This window comes from Athene noctua, chromosome 1 (genome assembly GCF_965140245.1).
Source record: "Athene noctua chromosome 1, bAthNoc1.hap1.1, whole genome shotgun sequence".
Lineage (NCBI taxonomy): Eukaryota > Metazoa > Chordata > Aves > Strigiformes > Strigidae > Athene > Athene noctua.
Genome location: NC_134037.1, coordinates 105,241,893 through 105,264,043, shown reverse-complemented (window position 1 = coordinate 105,264,043; position 22,151 = coordinate 105,241,893). Strand labels below are relative to the sequence as shown.

The 22,151-nt window shown below is 36.7% G+C and overlaps 1 protein-coding gene across 7 annotated transcripts in view; it reads left to right on the top strand.

Annotated features, from left to right (window-relative positions):
- The window catches only part of USH2A (usherin), a 392,395-nt gene that overhangs the window by 292,866 nt on the left and 77,378 nt on the right, over positions 1–22,151 (top strand). For all 7 annotated transcript variants that reach the window (XM_074897210.1, XM_074897211.1, XM_074897212.1 and 4 more), the window contains 7 exons: positions 4,862–5,030; positions 8,017–8,238; positions 13,437–13,660; positions 16,047–16,257; positions 16,636–16,833; positions 17,418–17,572; positions 19,344–19,542. In XM_074897210.1, the coding sequence (XP_074753311.1) occupies positions 4,862–5,030; positions 8,017–8,238; positions 13,437–13,660; positions 16,047–16,257; positions 16,636–16,833; positions 17,418–17,572; positions 19,344–19,542 (1,378 nt within the window). The remainder of the gene's footprint in view (positions 1–4,861; positions 5,031–8,016; positions 8,239–13,436; positions 13,661–16,046; positions 16,258–16,635; positions 16,834–17,417; positions 17,573–19,343; positions 19,543–22,151) is intronic.

Below are 22,151 nucleotides of genomic sequence, written 5' to 3'. Positions count from 1 at the left end.
ATTATCCAGTTTTCTGCTTCAGTTTTAGAAATCCTTGTTATTTCAACTGAAGCTAACAGTGCTGGTATCCTGACCCTGGTGTTTGTAATCAGACTTGGATGGATTTATAATTCTTGACTGCAGAAAGAATTTAGAAAGGATTTTCTTCATGTGTACTTTTGCAGAAGAGCTGAGAATAAACTCTCATGATGAATTTTGTCAGCTGCCGCGAGGGTCCCTGTGTCCGGTATACCTTTTATACTATCGTAACAAACCTGTGCTGCTTGGGAGTTTCCAAGCTGCTAAAACTGACAGTCTTTTCCTAGCTGTTTTCAGTAAGGTGTGATCCATAACTCTATCCATATTTGAAATCTCAAACCAGACAGCAGCTCACAGAGCACATATCATGAGATCTGCAGAGATGTACTTCAATTAACGAGGGAATGTGCCCTAGCTTCACCCATCAAGGAGCATAATCTCAGTACCCATGGGGAAAGCATTCCTGTATTTTCTATGCAGCTACCAAACTGTCCTGTTGTTACTGGCATCCTGAGGTGAACACTGAAAATAATGAGAGAGGTACAGTAAAAAAGTAATTAAAATAGTGGCACAAAGGCTAATAATTTCTGTACACAATGGATCATGAGTATGTGCATCAGTGGTTAAAAGGGTCCTGACTGAAGGTGTTAATACAGCTTCAGCACTTTTTATGTTCAGTATCAACAAGCTTTATAAATCTGCAGTTAATGAACTAATCAAATATAACTCTGACATTACTAGGAAGTACAGGCTTACCCCTTTATTCATTGTAATTAACATGTACCATTTGTTAAAAACACCATCAGGACTCCTCTTTAAGGACAGGAGGAGCAAAATGGTGGTTTGATAGATAGCCTCAAAAGCACGATTTTCAGGAGTGAAAACTAACACATCTCGACACTGGTGAAGCATATTCCATAAATATTTATGTAAAATTTACTATTAATGCTAGCAATATTGTGCAAATTCTTTTCAAATTCTTTCTGGCTTAGAGAACCTTTAAAAACATAACACTTCATGTATAGTGTGTGTTGTAACACACCTGAAAGACAGGAAATGAAACTCATTTTAGTAAGATAATATATACTGATTTTTAACAGAATAGCAATAATTTCTGCTCGTGGATTTTAGATTTAAGGCTGTGCCAATTACTAAAAGAGAACAGCAGTTTGAGAAAAGACATGGGTGGGTAAGTATACTTAGCAAAAAAGGGTGTCTATATGGATTCAGAGATAATTTAAGTGAAAAAGAATAAGCCTTGCTAATTTAAAATATTCTCTCTCACATGAGAACATGATTGGTCAATCATTACTCTGGTGTTTGCTCCACAGGCAGAAATTTTTAATGAAGTCCTGTAGCTAATAGGAATTCCTTAGAGTGTTTTGTGAATTGCTATTTCACAAAGTGACTCTGGCAGCAAGCGTTTGACAAGAAGGATAAACATGGCTGCCTAGCACATCTGTTTATTTGAGTAAATCAGTCCTAACTCAACTGGCATGTGTCCATAAGGCCAGATAATATCTTTCAGCAAAGTCTTCAGCAAGCAGAGGGATCAGGGATGATACAATTTTAATTAAAAGAGAGTTGCATAGATAAGTTTAAAGTATTTTTTTAAATTGTTAAAATACTGTGTAATCCTGCCTGCCAGAGTTGATATCTAGTTACTCTGTGCTAGTGTCATGGCTGACTGGGCCTTGCCCAGGTATCCTAATAAGCCTTTATGCCCAGCCCTTCCCAGTCCCTGTGCTCCTGAGTCACAGTCCCTCTGTGGGCTTGGATAGGAGGATAACTACAGGATTAATTTGTGAGTAACTCAGTCTACCAATAGTTTTAAGGGCTCCCATGATAGCTAAGGATGAACATCTTGTATCATGTCCATAGACAGTAAAGATCTTCTGGTTAGTAAGCATATGCCAAACATTCAACCCTCTGTACAAGGGTGAGATCTCTGACCTGCCTAAAATGTTGGTGTCACTGTATCTGATCACTGTGAGGCTTCTACTTTCATGTCCGTAGCAACACCATCCAGTTGGGACTGTCACTTTTAGATCTAAGAGGATGAGATAATAATAACCTTTTGCCACTATAACTTTCAATCCATCTGCTTTTCTTCTTTGCGTGTGACATAATTTTAGCATTACTTGAATGCATTTTATTTTATGGATTGATAATGCAGAATCCTTGGACTGAATATCAATGCAAATAGAAACTAACTACCTTTAGAGGACTGCCAAAAAAGTGTTATTTAACAATTTACAGCTGACTGCAGAGGATGTTACGGAGCTACATAATAATAGCACCAACTATATCAATCGGTAATGCCAGATGAGAGTCTGAATGTGTTTCAGAGCTGACTGGACCCCTTTTTGGACACTGCCTATAGGCTTTTGTGAAATACTGAGGGTCTTAAATAATTTTTAACAAGGAAAAGTAGCTGCTGAAACTATTGTAACATAGCTGGGTGTCCAGCTGGGGATTTTTTGAGGGAATGCAGGAGGAAAAAGAGAGAAACCAGTAATAATGCAATCTTACAATTAATGTTCCAACCAGAATACTTTAGGGTTAGTGTTAAAGCAGACCTTCCAGTGTCTGTGTGGAATATGCAGAGCAGATGATTCTACTGAGGGTTCACAAGAGAAGGGGCATGTCTTAAAACAGGAAACATCAAATGGAAAGTAAAATGGCTACTCAAGCATTTGAACCTAGATAATGCCAAAGATGTGCAAGGTTCTTTATCTAAAAGATGGAAAGACTGTGTTCAAGTGAAATTTGGGCGGTGTGCATCATTGAGAAGAAGGAAACAGTACAGAGATGACAGAGGAAATCCATGGAAAGTAGAAGAGAAATTGGGCTAGACAGATCACAGGGGGAGACACAGTCCCCAAGGGGCACGCAAATTAGGACTAAGAAGATGTGAGGAACATGTATTTGGCTGCCTTCCATGCAGGCAGGTATAGCATTTACTGGCTCTGGTGTCTCAGGCTCAGGGTGCAGTAAAAAGAACAGGATAGAGGCCATTTCTTACAAGTGTTAAGAATTGTTGCTAAATATGATCTATTCTGTGGTGCAGACAGTGGCACGATAGTACTTGATTTGATATTTTTAAGAATGCTTTTAAATGACTTGGAAATACAGAGAGACCAGGTAATCTTCTAAGGTTGCTTTGGAGCCAATTGTAAATTAAGAAAAACTCAGTCTGGAGTGCATGCAGTCATAAAAAAATATCCAAAAGATAGGAAGCAGAGATGTAAAGCAGAGTTTTATTTGACATCTTAACTAATGATCTGGAAGAAAGAACAGTAGGTTAATTAAATTCATATATTGGATTATATTACCAGTGACAAGATGGACAGCAAAATAATGTAATAGGACCTAGAGAGACTCAAAATTCCTGAACTGAAAATTACAAAATTCAGCTACTTTGGTAGTTTAAAACAGATACTGAATGAGAAAGTGTGCTGGAAAAGCAGAAAACTGTGTGACAATTCAAAGCATATAAGGTTATAAACCCTCAAAATATAATGAGGAAACAAGAAAACCTTCTGCCCTACCTCATGTTAATTTTGGGTTACATATTGTTTATGTATTGTAAATTGTAACTTCAGAACCTAACCTAATACTCCCAAGAGTGATTGAGTGAAGGCCATTCACAAGTCAACAAAACAGAGCATCATCCTTCTGAAGTCAAGAAGAATTTGTTTATGACATAAGAAAAGTAGTAATATTTTTTCAGTATATATTTGTGTTAAAATTATAAATGTAATACAAATTAGATGTCCTGAGCATAGTAATATACATTTTAAAAAGTTTTTTGACAGCTAGTAAAGTACCTAGGCAAACAACAGATTCTTCTAGAGGAATGCTTTCTTTCTTTGCTGCTAAGATAACCTGATTTAGAATGTGGTTAATGTCTGGGTTGGAAGTGCTCCATATCAAAAGAAAACAAAGGAGCAACTCTGTTCTAACACCTGTGCTGTACTGCCAACTGCATTTTCTGTAAAGGGAATCGTTCTGGCTAATACAAGTTGCACTGACTGTAGGGTCTATGCTTACAATTTTTGTGATGATTCTACTGACGGTTCTATATGATTTGCTGTGTATACCCTGTGCCACTCCACCAACACAGAAGTAAGTGTACAAATAATTATTTGACTGTTCAAGCATATAATTTTCTCAACAGCACCTAGAAAGAAGTCCACAGTTAAAAGGCTTTTTCAAAATTCATTTCCATGTAAATTTTATTTTGGAAAAAAAAAAATTCCTTATATAAATACTATTCTCTTGAGATCACATTGTCTGAAGAACTGTGATCATAAATAAGGGATCATGTGTTATAAGAAGAAAATTCCACTTATTTTTATGTGAAAGAAAACCGAAGAGTTCATATTGGGAAATACTGCTTTTAGTTGTAAGGGTTTCAGATGGCGTGTTTCATCCTAGATGAATGAATGAATGAATAAATAAATAAATAAATAAGAATTGGGGAGAAAAGGATGAGGTGATGATAGATTATATCTACATATTGCAATCTACTCCACATTGAGAGACTCAAACAGCCTGCAAGGCATATGAAGATGATTCATATTAATGGACTATTTTATTAAGGTACAGTATGGTTTAAGGCCACAAAATAGCAGCATTCTGTCAGATACACAGTAGTTTATTGAAGTCTGATAATGCTGGAGGGCACAGGATTTCAGCCCAGTTACATTTTATTTGACTGCAGTCATATTAGTGTCCGTGCGTGGTACATGTTTTCATATACATTGTTTTGCCAGAGAATGCATTATGTTCTGTTTAACAGATATTGCCTTACTGATTTTTTTTTTTTAACTACTTCTAGGTATGTTGTAATGGGATTCTGCACGACAATAAACCTGGCTTCCAATGCTGTGAGGACAAGTACATTCCATTTATTCTTAATTCACCAGGGGTTTGCTGTGGTGGTCAGATACATGCTGTGAAACCGAAACATCGGTGCTGTGGTCGTTATTACACTAGGGTATTAGTAGGTAAGAGACATCTCCTTTCCAGTGCTTGAAAGAAACAAAACAACAAAGTTGATATATCTGTTAAACCAAGGAGAATGAAAACATAGCAATAAATGTGGGTTTTATCAAGATTTCTAGATGTCTTCGAGACGTGTTCAGTGGCATAAGCAAAGAAAATTGAACTGACTTTGTCTTCTAAACACAGTACACTCTGTTTATACAAGAAAGGTTTAATTGATGAAACCTGATGATTGGGTCATTTCCCAGAGAACTAATTTATGCCAAACTATACTTAATTGCAGTAAGTGCTGCATAATAGGGAGGGCAGTTCTGCTTAATAGGAACACCATCAGGCAATTTAGTGGTGCGGTTTAGTTCTCTGCTTGACTTGACCCCATGTGATTTTCCCTAGCCATTTCTTTTGTGGAACAATTGTTAGCATTTGGGGTTGATATTATGGATTACATCGCTTCTGCTTGTTTTTGCATTGTCTACTCTCTGTTTCTACCAATGTTACAGATCAAAGTACACATCCCACATGTATTATCTTTGATGGAAAATTATCCTTTTCTTAAGGCTGATCATACTCTTATTCTCAGAACTGTTTGGGAAGTTTGCCAAAACTGTGCTTCTGTGCATTTGTCCAGACTTTAGTTTTCCAGTTTGTTGGTGGATTTTTGACAGGGAGGTGGGAGGAAAAGGAGGAGGAGAGCCCTTTCAGGGGGCAGTGTTCAGAGCATATATCTCTGTAGGCAATTGTCAGGTCAGGAGCTAAAATGCTTCCATTACTCATGAGCTGGCACACATTCCTAGGCTCAGAAATGCTTGAATTTTTGCCAACACATTCAGCACATCCCAAGTTCTGATCCTTTGAAAAGTAATTCATATATCACAATATTAGAATGCCTTCCATGATGTCATCAGAAAAATGCTATCACATGGAAGAACCAGAGAAGAGTATCTTGCTGGCCTCATTAATCTCAATGCACCGAAATGGAGAGATTATACTGTGACCTCTGTCCCCATCCAGTGGTCTATGTTAACTAGCATAATGTTGTTTACATCAAGAAAGAAAAGCACAGTGAAACAAAATGTCTTAAGTCTGAAAGTAGTTCATTTTCAGTCAGCAGTCCACAAGCATGAAACAGTGAATGTTTGAACATGATTTTAAACACGTTTTTTTTCTCAGTATACTTGCTGCATTCTCTTTTTCCGTACTCTAAAGGGCAGCAACATGAACAATGTTGGTCACTTTTTTCTTTTTTATTTTTATAAATATGCTAATAACCTCAAGCTAAATGTTAATGTGGGTCATTCTTTGATAAGGATAACAATTAACTGTTAAGACTGCATGGTAGTTTTCAGAGAGAGAACATTTTCAAGCCTAGCTTGGAATGGATCCCATTTTGAGAGGTTAATGAGAAGGTTACTGATCCTTTGTGTCTTATGTCTAATAGTTCTTTAAAAAACCCCAGTTTTATTTCCAATAGTTTTAAGCTACATTCTGTATTTTAATACTTTCTCTGTGTAGCAACTAAATGAGATTCTGTGGAATGCAGGAAAATAAGATGAAGTATCTAAACAGATTATATCTATTATACTCTAAAAAATTGTCCTCATCTTTTTTTGTTTATTATTGACTTTATTTGATAAAGTTATTTATATAGGAAACTCTCTAAGCATACATATTTTCCAGATGTTGTTTGGCCAGCTTGATAGTTCTAGATGTACTGAAGCACACTGGGCTGAAGGCATAAAGATTACAAATTAGGAAGGCAGGAATCTCAGTTTCTGAAACAGTAGTGCACAAAGAAGTGCAAACATCCATCCCAGAACTAAGATGGGAGGACAGATCCTTAAAGCAGAGCAGAACAAATAATGCTACTACCACCCAGGCACCTCTTTGGCAAGTAATGTGGGGAGTAGGAAGACAGTGTTCTCCCTCATCTCTTACCTGTTTATTTCTGACAAAATCTGTATTGGGTTTAGGGCGCTCTGTCTGTAATTCCCCGTCTTTCAGAAGAAAAGAACTTGAGATATTGCTTGCAATGAGAAAAATTAGTTTTAAAAATCAAAACACATGTCTTTTATTAACAGTCAGGATTCCAAATACTTTAAACACATCTATTACCTGTTTTCAATAGCAGGAAAAAAACCCTACTCCTTCCAAGTGGTGTTTGGGCCACAGAAAACACAGTAACACAGAAAGACAATACAAAAATGTTTAGAACACCAGATCAGAACAAGTGCAGACTCTAGTGAATTAAAATTTTTGCCATTTACCATAATTTTTGTATCCATTATAGCTTTATCCATGCTATTCATAGCACACAGTTTAGCCCAGCCCAGCCCATCATTATAGTATCAGTCTCATTGGCAGTCTTATCCCAAGGCATTTTCCTGCAAAAGCTGATGCTTTTGCTTAAGTAGCAGCCAAGCCCACTGATTGTGATAGCAGTATTTAGTTTTTAAAGTGGGTTTAATCTTTAAATTCTTTGGGAGACAAGGTCCGGAGCAACACTGAAAAACTCTTTCAGCAATGTGAATTACTCCTTCAAAATGAGTTTGGAATTATTTTGGAGGAGACAAGGAAATTTTTTTGCTGAGAATAAGTAGGCTGACTGTTCTGTTAATCATAGCAAGAATGAACTCTCTTCACTATGTAGCTGCCTCTACTTAAAGGTTTTCAGCTGTATATATTTATCATATTTACAGAAATTATTTTAGTTGCTCTTCTCAGTTTGTTTTTGTCATGCTTGCATTTTGATATATTACAGACTCTTGCCCCTTAATTCATGAATGCATGTTTCTTTAATTATTATTACAAATGAATATAATACTCATAGCATTCTAAAGTACTGAGTGACTCCATGCTTTCATGTGGAACATTTTGTACATGAAGCTACTGGTGTGTGAATCCAGACTTGTTGCTATCAGATGAAAGCCTCTCAGGGATTTCAAGAGATACAAATGCATAAAATCTTTAATTGTATTCTTAAATTGACAGGAGAAGTGTGTTGCCCTAACAAAGAGCAAAACAGAGTTTCAGTTGGAATTGGTGACTCTTGCTGCCAGGGAATGCCATACTCCACATCGGGCAATCAAATCTGCTGTGCCGGATCCCTCCATGACAGTTTCAATCAGCAGTGCTGTGGGGGAGAAGTTATAAGCACGGACTTGGTCTGCTGTGGCAATGAAGAAGCAGGGACTGCACACAAACCTCTCACAGGTAAGTGATAAGTTTTCCAGAAAAAAGGGTTTTCATCTTTCTAAATCTCTTATGACGCCAACCATTCAGCAGTGGCACGCTCAGATTTAAGGTGCGTATGCCAATTTGTTAAAATGATGTTGCATTTTACTCACCTATTCTGATAGACTGCAAAATGATGAGCTATCAATAACCCTTTTTTGCCTTTGTCCAAAAGCTGCAGGAACTGAGACACCTGAAAATTCAAAAGGAGTGCAGGATCTTTTATTATGCCAGTCAGGAAACAGGACTGGTCCCCTCTCAATGAGCAGAGCAGAGGTTAGACTTGGCCGCCTTGTGCTGCCATGCATCCCAGTGCAGGGATTTTCCATTTGCTCTGGAGATGTGGGGTTAGTCATTTAGAAATTGAAGATTATGATGCTATCTGCTTGGTGGTCTATGTCTCTCACTTGTGCATCTAAATAAAGGTAAACCTGCTGCAGTTTAAAATTAACAAAACTTAATCCCTAGCACTAATCAGTTGTTCACCTGGTATATCCCATTAATCTCTTGCACACCATCACTTCGAGGTACAATCTGAACCCTACTCCCTTGTAAAGCACTCTGTGACTAGATGATGACAGACACTGGAGGTATTACAAACCATATTCAGGTATTTTCATGTGTATTTTCCTTCCACAGTTATTAGACAAATTACATACCACCAGCCTTAGGCTTTCTCAACCTGACAAAAAGACTTCAGAAACAATTGGAGTCTCAAAGGGGAGCCTGATTTCAAAGCACAGAAATAATGAAGGTTTAGTCCCCAGTTCTGCTTGGTGTACAAAGATGAGTGATGTAGTTCTTTCACCATATGCCAGTTTGAGCCTCTAGTTGTGCAACTAAGGATCTTAATATATAACTAAGAATCCAGATCTGAAACCTGAACTCCTCCTTTCCCAAAAAATGAGCTCTATCTTCAGCTTATTTTTTTGTATTCACTGGATCCTTCAGCCACTGTGATATTATAAGTACCCTAGGTCTGTGTGGCCTGTCAGGAAGGGCTAATCAGAACAGCCATTGCAACGCATTCTGCAGTTTCTATACTGTCCTTCCCTTGGAGTGTATGCTGTGAACAGCACCACTTGCATGATTTTAGCTCCCCCTCACCATGATCCCTAATTGTGCCTTATCTACAGCGTCTACGCAGGGCTCACAATATCAGCTCTGAACAAGGCCCTCTTGCATAGCCGCGCATTGTGTGGCTGCCACAAGACGGGGCTGGCTCATAAAACATCTCTTTATGTGCTTTATTACTTAAACTCTTTTATTTGCCTGCAGGAGCCCTTTAACAAAATCACATTGAATTGACTTTCTCACACCAAATCAAATCTCCCTGGTCCCAGTTCAGTTGTCTTTGTCAATATGTATTTTATAAATGGAGTGAATTAACAGATGCTGTTGGAACAGAACTGCTGGGGTAGCGTTTATGTTTTTACTGCTCTCTCTGGGCAGATGAGTTGTGTAGGAGTGTAATACAGGTATCTTGGGATGAAAGTTATGTTCTTCATTTCAGTATATATGTATTCTTAACAGTTTTTTTCTTTAAATATATATATTTAAAAAAACTTTAAACCCCTCTTTTCAAAATGTGTTTAGCCTATAGCGCTCTGTCATTTACACCATTTTTCTTGGGAATGGGTCAGGATGACATTTTTTTCACTATTAAAAAAGAAAACAGTGGCTTTTTCATCGTTCACAGGTTTTCTGTGAGGACTTTATGCTGTGAGCCAGCATACAGCCGATCACAAATACAGGTCTGAAAGATGAATTAGCACCTTAGTTGAAAAGAGATTGTATTCTTTTGCATTAAGCATAGAATAGATTGTGGTTTCTTATCATATCATATACATCATGCTCAATAGGTTTTTACTTAATTTCTTAGAGTAATTCAGCCTTGCTAAATACATCATGAAAATGCACAAGCCAGGCACAAAAATCTACCTGCTCCCTATTTCTATTATTATAATGATTCTAATGGAAAAATACTCCCACATAAAAACATAATTTACTTATTATTGGCAAATGGATAAGAAGAATTTTGCAAGAACATGGTAATTGGAAAGCTGATCTCATTGTCTAGAAGGAGAAGAGGTAACAGGGGTGGCTTTATGCAAAAGCTGAAATGCTTTTGAAGCTCTATTTTGTAGTTGGCAATGAATGCCATGCTTGAAAATATAATGACAGTTTAAAGCTTTTGTTTAGGAGTTTCAGTTCCTTCAAACAAATCATACAAGAAAAACATGATCACTGAAAGTGCAAGCCACTTACTCTTGCATGACCAGTTTGAAAGAAGCGTGTTTCTGCAGAATCTAGATGACCCAGGTTTGCACTGAATGTTGGCTTAAGAGCTTGAATCGTAGAACTTTTCCACTTGCCATTGTATACCTTTTCTGTTGAGTCTGTTCTGCAGAAAGAGATGTTTTGTCCATCTCACACTAATCTTTTTTTTAACTTCTATTTTCTTAGGTTTTGCTTTTCGCCCCTTGTTGGCCTCATTAGTGGGGTGACCATAGAGACATCTACTGGCAAAGGCTGGCAGTGATGCCATTGCATACGCAGCCTCAGCCTGAGCCCCACTGCTGCAACGTGATTATCCAAAGGTGTCTATTTCTGGCTACAAAGGATAATGTCAGCTAAAACCACTCTTGGATTTTCTCTTTAAAAAAAAAAAAAAAAAAAAAAAAAAAAAAAAAAAAAAGCTAGTAAAATGCCACTATACTGCAGACTCATGAAAGATGATGCTTTGTACTGATGTGTTTCCTGATCTGTAATAGTTGCAATACCCACATGTAAGCCAAGGATTTTTGGAGTAGTTTGCAATGTACACTGGCTCTGTATTTTGTTGATCCTCTATTCTGGCTCCAAAGGCTAAGCCTTTTAATACTCATTTTTCTGTTTTGAATGCATTGGTTTTGCAGATTTACTAAATTAGTAATTCATCACTCAGCTATGTTTGTAAATTTTTTCAGTTGCTGGGGATGAACATGAAATAATTGTTGACAGAAATCACTGTTAGCAGGAAGTGTCTTTTCCAGGCCATGGATTTTCTTTTTGCTGTAATGCATTCTGTGCCTATGGAACATAAATATGTAAAGCATGACACACACATTCCAGCTGATTTACAAACGAATAGTTTGGGTTTTGGTATTTTGCTGAATTCAGCAAGGGTTTATAGGAATTTCTGGATCCTTAAGCAATTGAATAAAGTGATTTTTAGAAAGCAAATCAATCCATCAATATTACATGGTCCTATTTTGTTTTTCTTGGAGCATATTTAAAATTGTATATTTGAGGTGTCAAGGTTCAGGAGTCAAGTGCTACATGTGATAAATTAAGCAAAGGTCAGAGGCTACGCAATGCAGTTTCAGAAGACTGTCTACCTCTGCCTTTGCAGCTCATTCATGCTGAAGTGATGCACTATGGGAATTACTACCAAACTCTGCTCTGCAACATCTGCTCTCCCTAAGTGAGTTAGTGCACGTCAGACATCTTTATGTCAGAATATTGCAGTGATGGATGCAGTCTTCAGAAAATGCTGCATAAAAATCTGGTGTGCCGTTCTGGCCATTAAGTGAAATTACTATTTAAATTAATGGCGCTGTCACAGTTTATCTGTGCAAAGAATGAACGCTGATTAGGGTATTAAGTAATTAGCAATTTATCACACTGGAACAAGGTTGATAATAATTAAAGAAGTAATGGTTTACCAAAGAAACTAGAAAGGGAGTCACTTCTTGTTATGTGAGTGAAATCTTGGCTGAAAAATTTAATTCAGTTAAACAAAGATGAGGTTCACAGTGAAAGAATACAGCTTTGTTTGTTTCAACAGAAAAACAGTTCATTATCAAAATTTTAGTTTGCCTGTCAAAAGTCCCTTGGGGCTGTCTGAGTTGCTTATTAGTATTGAATTAAGTTATTTTCTGCATTAATTCTCTACTTAAAATTGGTAGAATCCTAGGACAATTTGGAAAAAGGGTGTGAACAGGAGGAAATATTTACCTCTTGGAAAGCTGGTGATCACAGTTCGGTTGCTGTGAGTGGAACCAGCCCTGAAAAAAGGTAACGTATGCAAGTAATGTCACCATTTTGAGTCATTCCAGTGACTGGAATGAAATGCTCTGAATGCTTTAGCAGGATCATACCCTTAAAGTGTAATTTTCATTATGTATGACTTCCTAAAAGAGATTTGCTGCAATAAATGGCAGTGAGAAAAGTGGCCACTTTTGCATATGTTTTAAATGCCTACATACTACAGAAATTATGTCAAATACAAACTACTTTGTAGATGTAACAGTATATCACAGGTCTGGTTTTTTATGTGATATCCTTGTAGTTAAATTAGTAATAATATTAATTTCATTGCCAATTATAGAGGTGTTTGTAGCGTTTGGTTCAGAGTCAAAACTTACCACTTTAGTTAAATGGTGTGGGGTTCAACACTAGTATTTCACAGTTGCAGAATACTTCATGTGAATATGTGGGAAATTACACTGGCTATGACGAGCTTTTCATTTTAAACTAAAAATATTAAAAATAGAAGAAAGACAGTGGAATTAATTTAGTGTCTTGTCAATTCCACCATAGAAATGCGAATTATACTTAGATATTAACTTCTTAATGAGTAATTCTCTCTATTAGATGACCGAAGCTTCACTGTGGGTATTTGGCAAGTCAACCCATTCACTTCTACATACCTAGTATGAACCCCCATTTTAAAACATAAAATAATGTGAAACATCCTGGAATGCCAAGATGCACTATTGGAAGACTGCCCATGTGAGGGGGATGAACGAGACCTGACTGGAAAGTACATGGAAAAGTTTTCTTAATTTCTACGTTCTACATCAACAGTCTGTCTTTGACCTGCTATGCACAGTACCTTGGTATGGTATTTTGCAGCAAATGTTCTTACAAAAGTTCAGAAATGGTGCAGCCGACCTGTAGAGGATCCCTGTTTATTCCTCTAATTCTTGATTTTAGTAGGTCTGGAAGTCAGAATGCTTACTTCAGTCACCTCACATTCAAATTTAATCTCACTTTAGCTAAATCTATGTAATTCCAGCTGCTGATGGTTTTATGGCAAGCTATACTGCATTCTGAGCTTTCTCCTTTCTTACCTATTTATTTATTTACTTACATTTCATATTCGGATATATTTTTTTGTTTGTTCGTTTCAGGGATGTACTGTTGTGGGCAGGAATATGTGAATAAGTCAGATACCATATGCTGCTCAGGTTCCAGTGGTGAGTCCCTAGCACATGTTAGAAAGAATGACCAAGTGCCAGTAAAATGCTGTGAGACTGAACTTATTCCAAAGAGCGAAGAATGCTGTAATGGAGTTGGATATAATCCTTTGAAATATGTTTGCTCTGACAAGATTTCAGCTGGAATGATGATGAAGGTAATTGATAGAAAATATCTCGGTAGCTCTGATTTGACAATGGAAAGAGAAATACACTGTTCATAACTATTTTTGTAAAATAGGAATATAAAAACTCTTGTGTGCATTATTCATTTTCACATTACATCCATATTAATACCGAATGAGTTCACCATGATTGATGTTATTGCAATGAATTCTAAAGGAATTAATAATGATTAGCTGCCTCTGTGAAGTGTTGCCCAGCACTTCAGATTAGTACAGTGGCTAAAAGCTGGCATACTAACAAGACTGGCATGTATAGCCAGCTTCCATTCTGTGACCACAGTTCCTGGTGATGTTCCTTAAGTGGAAATTGAAATTGAAGTGGCCAGTTCTGAAGTATAAAAATGCTATTGCATTTCAATTTGGGCAGGCAGTATGACAGAAATTCCCCAACCTCCTAAAAAAAATTAAATTAATATAAAGCAACTGATATTTTCTTGATGGATTTAAGAAACCAGTGGTAATTTTGGCTTAAGTTTCAGCTGTACTAGGATAGGTCCCTGTATAACAATGAGGGTATTATATTTTTGGTGCTTTTTGCGCCTAATGAATGATACAGTTTGTTCACTCTGTTTTAATATAAGAGTAAAATTAAGCACCATAAAGGCTAATTCCATCTTTTCTAAGAATGGCCAGTGACTGTAGGTATCTGCATGAGACAATTTGGCCAAACTTTCAAAGCTGCAAAGTCTTGCAACTCCAGTTGAATTCAATAGAAATCTTCAAGAATTAGCATCTTGGTGCTATATGTAAACTGTAAAAATATTGTCAACTCTTATCACAATTTTTGTTTAAGAAAATCAACATTTCAAAGGATGGAAACCCTGTTTATATATATGTCTCTTCTTTAATATAAATACATATATTATTTTATATTTATATTTAAAGAGAGAGGGAGAAAGCAGGTGAGAGAGAAAGAGGATTGCATATTGTATATTCTACAATATGAAAATCAGGTAGTTATTTTGGAATTTATCACAGAAGTAAAAAGAAAACCAGACCCAATCCTGCCACATACAGGTGTTCCTGTATCCTTTTCATTCATCTGCTAAGTGAATACAGAAATATTTCTTCCATCTTCTTCTTTCCATGTCAAGGTTTTCATGTCATTTCATTTTCAGACTCAATAATTTTCTCCTAGAGAAAATCCAAGTGTTGTGATGAGTCAGCTGCATTTCCTCAATGCATTGTATTAGTAGTTCATGCAAGGCAAAAAATGGCTGAGAACAGGTTAATGAATTCTGGTAGATAACATGCTAGATCCATGCCTTAGGTGTAATGTATAAACAAAGGAAGTGCTTTATATTTCACTTACCCGCAGTAGAAAAGAGATAGCAGTGCTGGCTTTCTGATATGTATAATTTACTAACATTAAAAGGACTTGGTATTCTGAGACATATTCTGGAGCTACTTTATATGTGAATCCAATCCATTTTATATCCTACATCTTACACTGATATCTATCACAATGTATTTTTTGTGAAAGTGCCAAGTTTTGGACATTAAATTAGCTGAAGTTCATAATCAGCTAACAAACTAATTGCAATAGGTGAATTAAAGAAGCATTACATAGAATCTGCTTGGTTTTCCTTCTAAAGTTTATAGTCTAATGGGCAGAAATATTTGTAGCAAATATTGCAGTACATATCTTTCTACAACAACCTATATTTTATGAGAAGTATTGCTCTCTATCTTGTGGCTTGGCAAAAATATTATTTCATGAATTTTAATGGAAACTTGTGGATGTTCAGTGTATATTTCTATTTCTGTGAATTGTTCTTTGTGGGTTGAGTCTTATATCTGCATCAACATTTGCAGAGGTCCTCTTATTGCAGCAAAACTGCTGTTTAGGAGTGATGTGGTAGAGGACACAATTTATATCGCCCATGGATACAGTTCTCAGCCTTGACAGCTGCCAAGGAATTGCACTGTGCCCTCTTGTGTACTTGGCAAGCTGTGTGAGGGGCTGGGAACTTGCTACTGATTTGCCACAGGATACTGGACTTCACAGGAGCTGAATGATCAAATTCTCCGATAAAATCCCGTTTTCAGTTGATTATAGACTCTTCTATGTTCAACAAACCCAGCCATTTGGGCTTCCAGTGGTTAACATTTGTAATGTTTTCATGCAAGAACCCTACCAAAAAAATGTTTCTTTTAGAAAGGATTATAAGAGCATTAATGATCAAAGACAGTAGACAAGCCAAAGGCTGAAAGGGTCTCCCATATGCTAGAAATATCAATGTACTCAATGTGGTTGCTTGATTTGTGTGTTGCATAAAGACAGAGAAATACTAATGAAAGCATTTATAAAGAAATGAAGATGCAGTAAATATATTAAAATTGTATGTGTATTCCTTAGGTAAAAGAAGAATGTAAGGCTAATATCCTTTGCCCTTTATCTATGGAGGCAACAGCACACTGTGGAAAGTGTGACTTTGATCCTAGGGAGAATATCTGTGCATGGATAAAAGGTTCACAGAGTGCTACAGAAAAGGAGCTAAAGGAAGGTGTGTGTCCAGCTGAAGAGGAGACTGTCTACACAGGATATCCAAACCAGTATTCATTTACAGGTAAGGAAAAGTGGCATATCAAATTGGTGATTTCCAAGTGTATTTAATTCGCTCTGGAGAAAAAGATGTCCTGAATTTTATCAAATATTCTAATTAAATGTGAAGCAATTGTAGTGAAGTAGAATTCTTTAAGAATTAATCTGTGAAACAGGACAGTATCGTCAGGGAAACAAGTATCAAGAAGTTCAGTGAATGCATAAAATCTAAACATGGTTTCAAGAAAGTTGATAGAAGTATTGCTAGATCAGAAAATGGCCCTGACTAAACAACTTCCACATCTATCTGTCATTAAACACAGAAGTAGTCCCATAGGCACACAAAAAAATAAACAAAAGTTATTTTGTATTTCCTAAGACTGAGATGATCCTCTTTTTCTAGACCTGAACCTTGAACCTTTTATTGCATATGAGTACAGAGTGGCTGCTTGGAATAGCTACGGAAAAGGCTTCAGTGAAATTAGCAGAGCTGTAACTAAGCAAGATGCGCCACAGGGTGTAAGTCCACCAAAATGGGCCAAAGTGGATAATCGGGAAGACATGATACATCTGAACTGGGAGGAACCTCTTCAACCAAATGGTATTGATATACACTAAAAAAAGAGTATATTCTATCATTCAACTGACAGTGTTCCACAATCACAAAACGTTTCTTAATTAATCACAGGCACTGAAATGTATGTATTCCTAAACTCCGCAAGAGAAATTTGCTTTAGGTTGCGATAATTTTCATTGCAAATAAGAGTAGAGTCTAACTTCCCAGAAAACAATTTCTCTAAGAAGTGCCTTGAAGCCTCTTCTGAGAACAGTTGTAATAAGTAGCAAATATGGTCAGACAATCACAATCATGTTATGAAATATTTTGGGATTCAGTGGGGAAGAGTGGGTGATACTCATGTTTCTTCCAGGAAATCTTGCTTATAATTTTTAAAGAGTGCGAAAACTTGGAATAGCTCTCAATAAAAATTGAGAAATACTGAGATGTTGATGTATAGGTTGAAGAGAGTAGCTGGTAATTGACATTAGCCGTTTAAACAGGATGACTGTCTGTTACAGTGGTTGCCGAGAGATTTAATACTTTCTGTGTGCAGAGTCGGTTATTACAGTATACCATCATCCAGGCTTTCTCAGCTAACAAAAGGAAAAACATTCTTTCTGCAATAGGTCTTATTATTCACTATATCATTCTCCGAAATGGAATTGAGCGTTTTAGAGGAACAGAAATGAGCTTCACAGACACAAGTGGCATCCAGCCATACCAAGAATATTCATACCAGCTGCGAGCCTGCACTGTTGCTGGTTGCACAGACAGCAGCAAGGTTAGTAGATTGGTCTTTATGGAACTGGTGCCAGAATTTTAACAGCCAGAGTGGTAACATAAAAATGCTTTTGGAAAAGTGTAATTTGAAGACATGCTGATTATTGAGTAACTGAAAAACGTCAATAGTCTTATTTGGATTTGACTACTGACAGGTGATTATTTGGAACCTTAGGTTGATACAAGCAAGCAGAAGAAGAAAGCAGTCTTGGCAAAGTTGATATTGCACTGTAGGAACTAATATTTGTTAAAGAGAAAGCTGTACATGATAGAATAAAGAATATTAAAATGCACTTTCTCTAAGCCTTAAAATTAAATCCTTGCTCCTCACTAGGAGGTCTATAGCATCTTCCTCCTTGGCATTTCTTCATTTATCTGCTTTAGCTCTAGTCTATCAATTTGTTCAACAACCTTCTTATTCTGAGCCTCCTTCCACTGTATTACCCTTCGCTGGCTTTCCATGTCTGCACCTGCTTCAGGATTTACTCTCCCTTTGTGTACAACCTGACTACTTCAGTTTTAAACAAATAGAATCTCTTTCCTCCCCTTTGTCACTGCTTCATTTCCTTTTGTATCATGGATGCCTTTCACCAGCATTACTATTTAACCAGCTCTAGTTTCTGTCCTGCAAAGTACTTGCCTTATTCATAATTTGGAAAAACTATTTCTTAAGTGACCTCTTTTTCACAGTAATATCCTTGCTTCTACATGAATAAATTTCTAGCACTGCAGGTGTAAGGTCTGTGGGCAGAAGAGGGGAATAATGAGTGTGCTTTGTAATGATAATATCTATGAGATTAAAAAGTTTATTTTTTTCCCAGGTGTTTAAATGTTTTTCTTACTGGTGCAAATCTCAGCCAAAAGTATAAGAAAAGAAAAACTGATGCAGAGAGATGGAGATAGGCATATAGCCCTCTACCTGCACATAGAGCTGTGATCTGGAAGCTATGTAGGCACAGTTGCTGCAACCATCAGCCTGAGCTGATAAATCCAGCTTATTTCACTTGTCTGTAATTAAGGAGTTTACTGTTGCAAACACTGAAGTCTGCAAGTAGGGACTGATTCCACCAAATGCACTAAGACAATATATTATAGAGGGCACATTTTATATTTACAGCATAATATAAATACTTTATGATGGTAATAAGAGAAAAAGAAAAGTGATTCTCAAAGAGAAAAAGGTCTGACTCACTTATTAAACAAGTGTAATTTGGAAATGCCTCTGTAGGAGATGGTAGAGATGTGTCAATAGAAAATTAACTTTTTCCTTTTTTTTTTTTTTTGTAGAAGGAGCTTAACAAGAGCAAAATTATTGTGTCTTTCAAAATCTTTGGTTTCCTCACAAAAATATGGAGTTGCAAATAACTACAATAGAGTTCAGATTGCATGGGATATATGGAGACTTAGCCCCATGTTTACTGGTGCTTAAAATATATGAAATCAGGCAGTTAAAATGCAGAGACACTGACAAACCATATGGAAGAGAGTTATCAAGAGTTTTCAAGCAATACAGTTTTTGTTGTTTCCCCCTGTGCTATACAATGCAGCTAAAACATGGTGAACCTGTTGTGATAAATTGTAGACATAGACTTATGTAATGTATTCAAGGTCAGATTTCATTGTGAAAAAGGAGGAAAAAAGTAACTAGTTCTCCAGGCCCTTGGTAATGATATGCCAGCCCAAACAACATTTTAAAACAAAAGTGACATTCTCATTGATCATGGTATCTAGTGTACTATTACATTAAATTGCTGTTTAATTCATGTCTTCAGGTAGTTGCAGTCACTGTCCAAGGAGTCCCAGAGAGTGTTCAGCCACCAGACGTCAGTGCTTTGAACTCAACAGCATTACATTTAAGCTGGATTGCACCCAAGAAACCAAATGGTATCATCAGAGAGTACCAGATCAGTCAAGTAGGGAAAGGACTTATATACACTGATGCTGCAAGCAGAATGCAGCACACAGTATCAGGTAAGGAAGCAGAGCTCTCTGACAGGCTAACGTCCTGTCCTTAAGATATAAGACAGTATTAACATATTAAAAAAGCTGCTTGTCAGTAACTTTTAAATCCCCAGTACTGTGCACAGTTTAGAATGCTTTATCATGACTTTTCATATCTTAAATTTATTTTTTTCCATCTCTTTCGTTTCTCACTATTTGTTAAATTATTAATAGATTTAATTTCAAAATTTTAAAATAAATCTATCCAGCTCAATTCAAGATGCATGCTTTGTGGTGTGCTTGAGGTCTCAGATATTCTGTCAAGGCTTGCCATCCCTTCACACAGATTCAACTCTTTTACTGTCATTAATGTGCAGCAATGCAGTCAGAGTCACTAGTGCTGCTGTGAATGTGTAGCAGTGCAGGAGCAAGAAGGATCCAGTACTGCATGCCTGAGATAATTGAAAAGGAAAGGAAAGGAAAACAGAAAGGGAAAGATCCTGGATTCTGTTTATAATCTTATATATTGCTTGTAGCCATTTTCTAAATACTTGGTGAAATTTCACTAGTGTGTATCTGAAAGAAGCTTTAGTCAGGGGATTTTGGGGGAAGGTTTGACTCAGACCTCGAATGCATTATTTTCACATATTGAATTTTTAGTTATATTTGAACGTTACACTGAAGCAAAATTATTCTTAGAAATATTTCTGTTGAATGCAAAATGGGAACATAAGCATTCTAGGATATTTTTTTTTCACTCTTTGACTTCAGGCTGCACATCAAATTCTTGTATCTATGATTTTTAGGAATTCATAAATACATTATTTTTTCCTTTTTTTCCCCACCCAAATAGAAAACTGACAGATTCATATGTCATACACACACCATATGATAGCCACCCAAAGAGTAGAAGTTGACTTAGGGGACATAAAACCTGTAAAGCATATATGGCTTTCTCAACCACCCCTCAAAGCATGAGTCCAGAGTCAAAGTGGATCCTTTAGTGCTTTAAAAAAGTGTGTCCTTGCTGTAGTCACTCACAGAGGAGTAAAGGTTTGCTGTTCCTCTTTGACAATATAATGCTCAGGTGTGAAAATCATCAACAGTATATTATGCCTGTTTCCATATTCAGTGCTTCTGGACATGAGATTAACTAGAGTATGTCAGTCGGTGGTATGTTTTGGAATTGCTGTTGTAAGTTTATACTGTAAAGAACACCCACCAACAAGGAATGATTTATCAAACCCTTTGAAATATACTTCTCATACTCCCACTTCCTTCCCAAAAGGCAGTTATACTTCCAGAGTAACTGAGATTTTAACGCAAATACTGGTTTTCTGACCAGTTGGAAGGGCGAAGAAATGAAATTACCTCCTGAGAAACAAGGATCTTTTTTTACTTTTGTGTGCCTGTTACGTTCAGCCACTGTCCAATACTGCGATGTTAAGCCAGGAGTGAAATAAGTGATAGTTCCTCCTGACAGTCATAATAAAATCTTGTGCTGTTTTCTGCAGGGGCTTCCTTGGGTAATAATGTGGAATTCACGGCAGTGATTTAGCAATGTGGATAACCATTACTCTCTAAATGAAAAAAATAAGATAAACCACTCAAATTTATTTTATACATAATCTCAAATGTTTGTTGTCCTATTCCCTGTGGATGTATGTTTTGATTTTCCCCTCTTCCTTTTTCTTTTTTCTTTTTTCCAAAACTGTCCACTTTTCCAAGCAACAATTGCACATTAATGAAGCTGTAGCATTAGGATTTCCTGAGACTTTGAATCTAGGGTCTTGCAAATAACAGACGAGAAGGCTAGCACCTTGCCACTGCACCATTGTCTTCCTGCTTATTTTTAATTACATCAAAGCTTTGGAAACATGATCCCACAAATGCTTTGTGGGAATAGCGGTGAATGTGCTCATCATGTGAAATCCATAAATTGCTTATAATCCTCTCAAGATGTTAAAAAAAGCATTAAGTAATTGAAGACAGGAAGTCCTCAGTTAATTATTTAGAGGTGTTATCAATGCTTTAAGCAAACTGAAGCATTTTCTGCTATCTCACTGAGTTGAATGCCACTGGGACCTAGGGGCAGCAGCCATCATCTTCTCATATTCTCTAATGCAAACAGCACATGGCAGCTTGTCAATAAAAGACCTTTTTATATCATTTATTACTGAACACTTCCACTACCCTGTACAGAACAATTTGGATGACAGTTATGGCATTGTTTCACTTTGTGTTACTACTACTTTACAAATGGGCCTGCTAATGCTTTGCAGTGGGGGCCAGGCAGAGGGTAAAACTAAAGAAAATAATGAGGGGAATTGTAAAAGAAAGCTAAGAGTGCCCTCTTCAGCAGCAGCAGGTGGGTTTATAGCAAACATTCTTCTCAACTCCTCCTCTGTAATACATTAAAGATAATATCCCAAGTAAGAGGCTTTATAGAGAATTTGTAGGATCAATCATCTTTAGGTGAAAGTCAAGCAAGATCACTGACGTTTATTTTAGTAAAGGAAACAATATTAAAAAATACTTTATGACTGAATGGTTTGGAATTCTTTGATCTGAACATATTCTCCATTTCAGGGTAGTGAAAACTGAAGAGATACAGAAATGTTGTCACTGGTCAAGTCTAT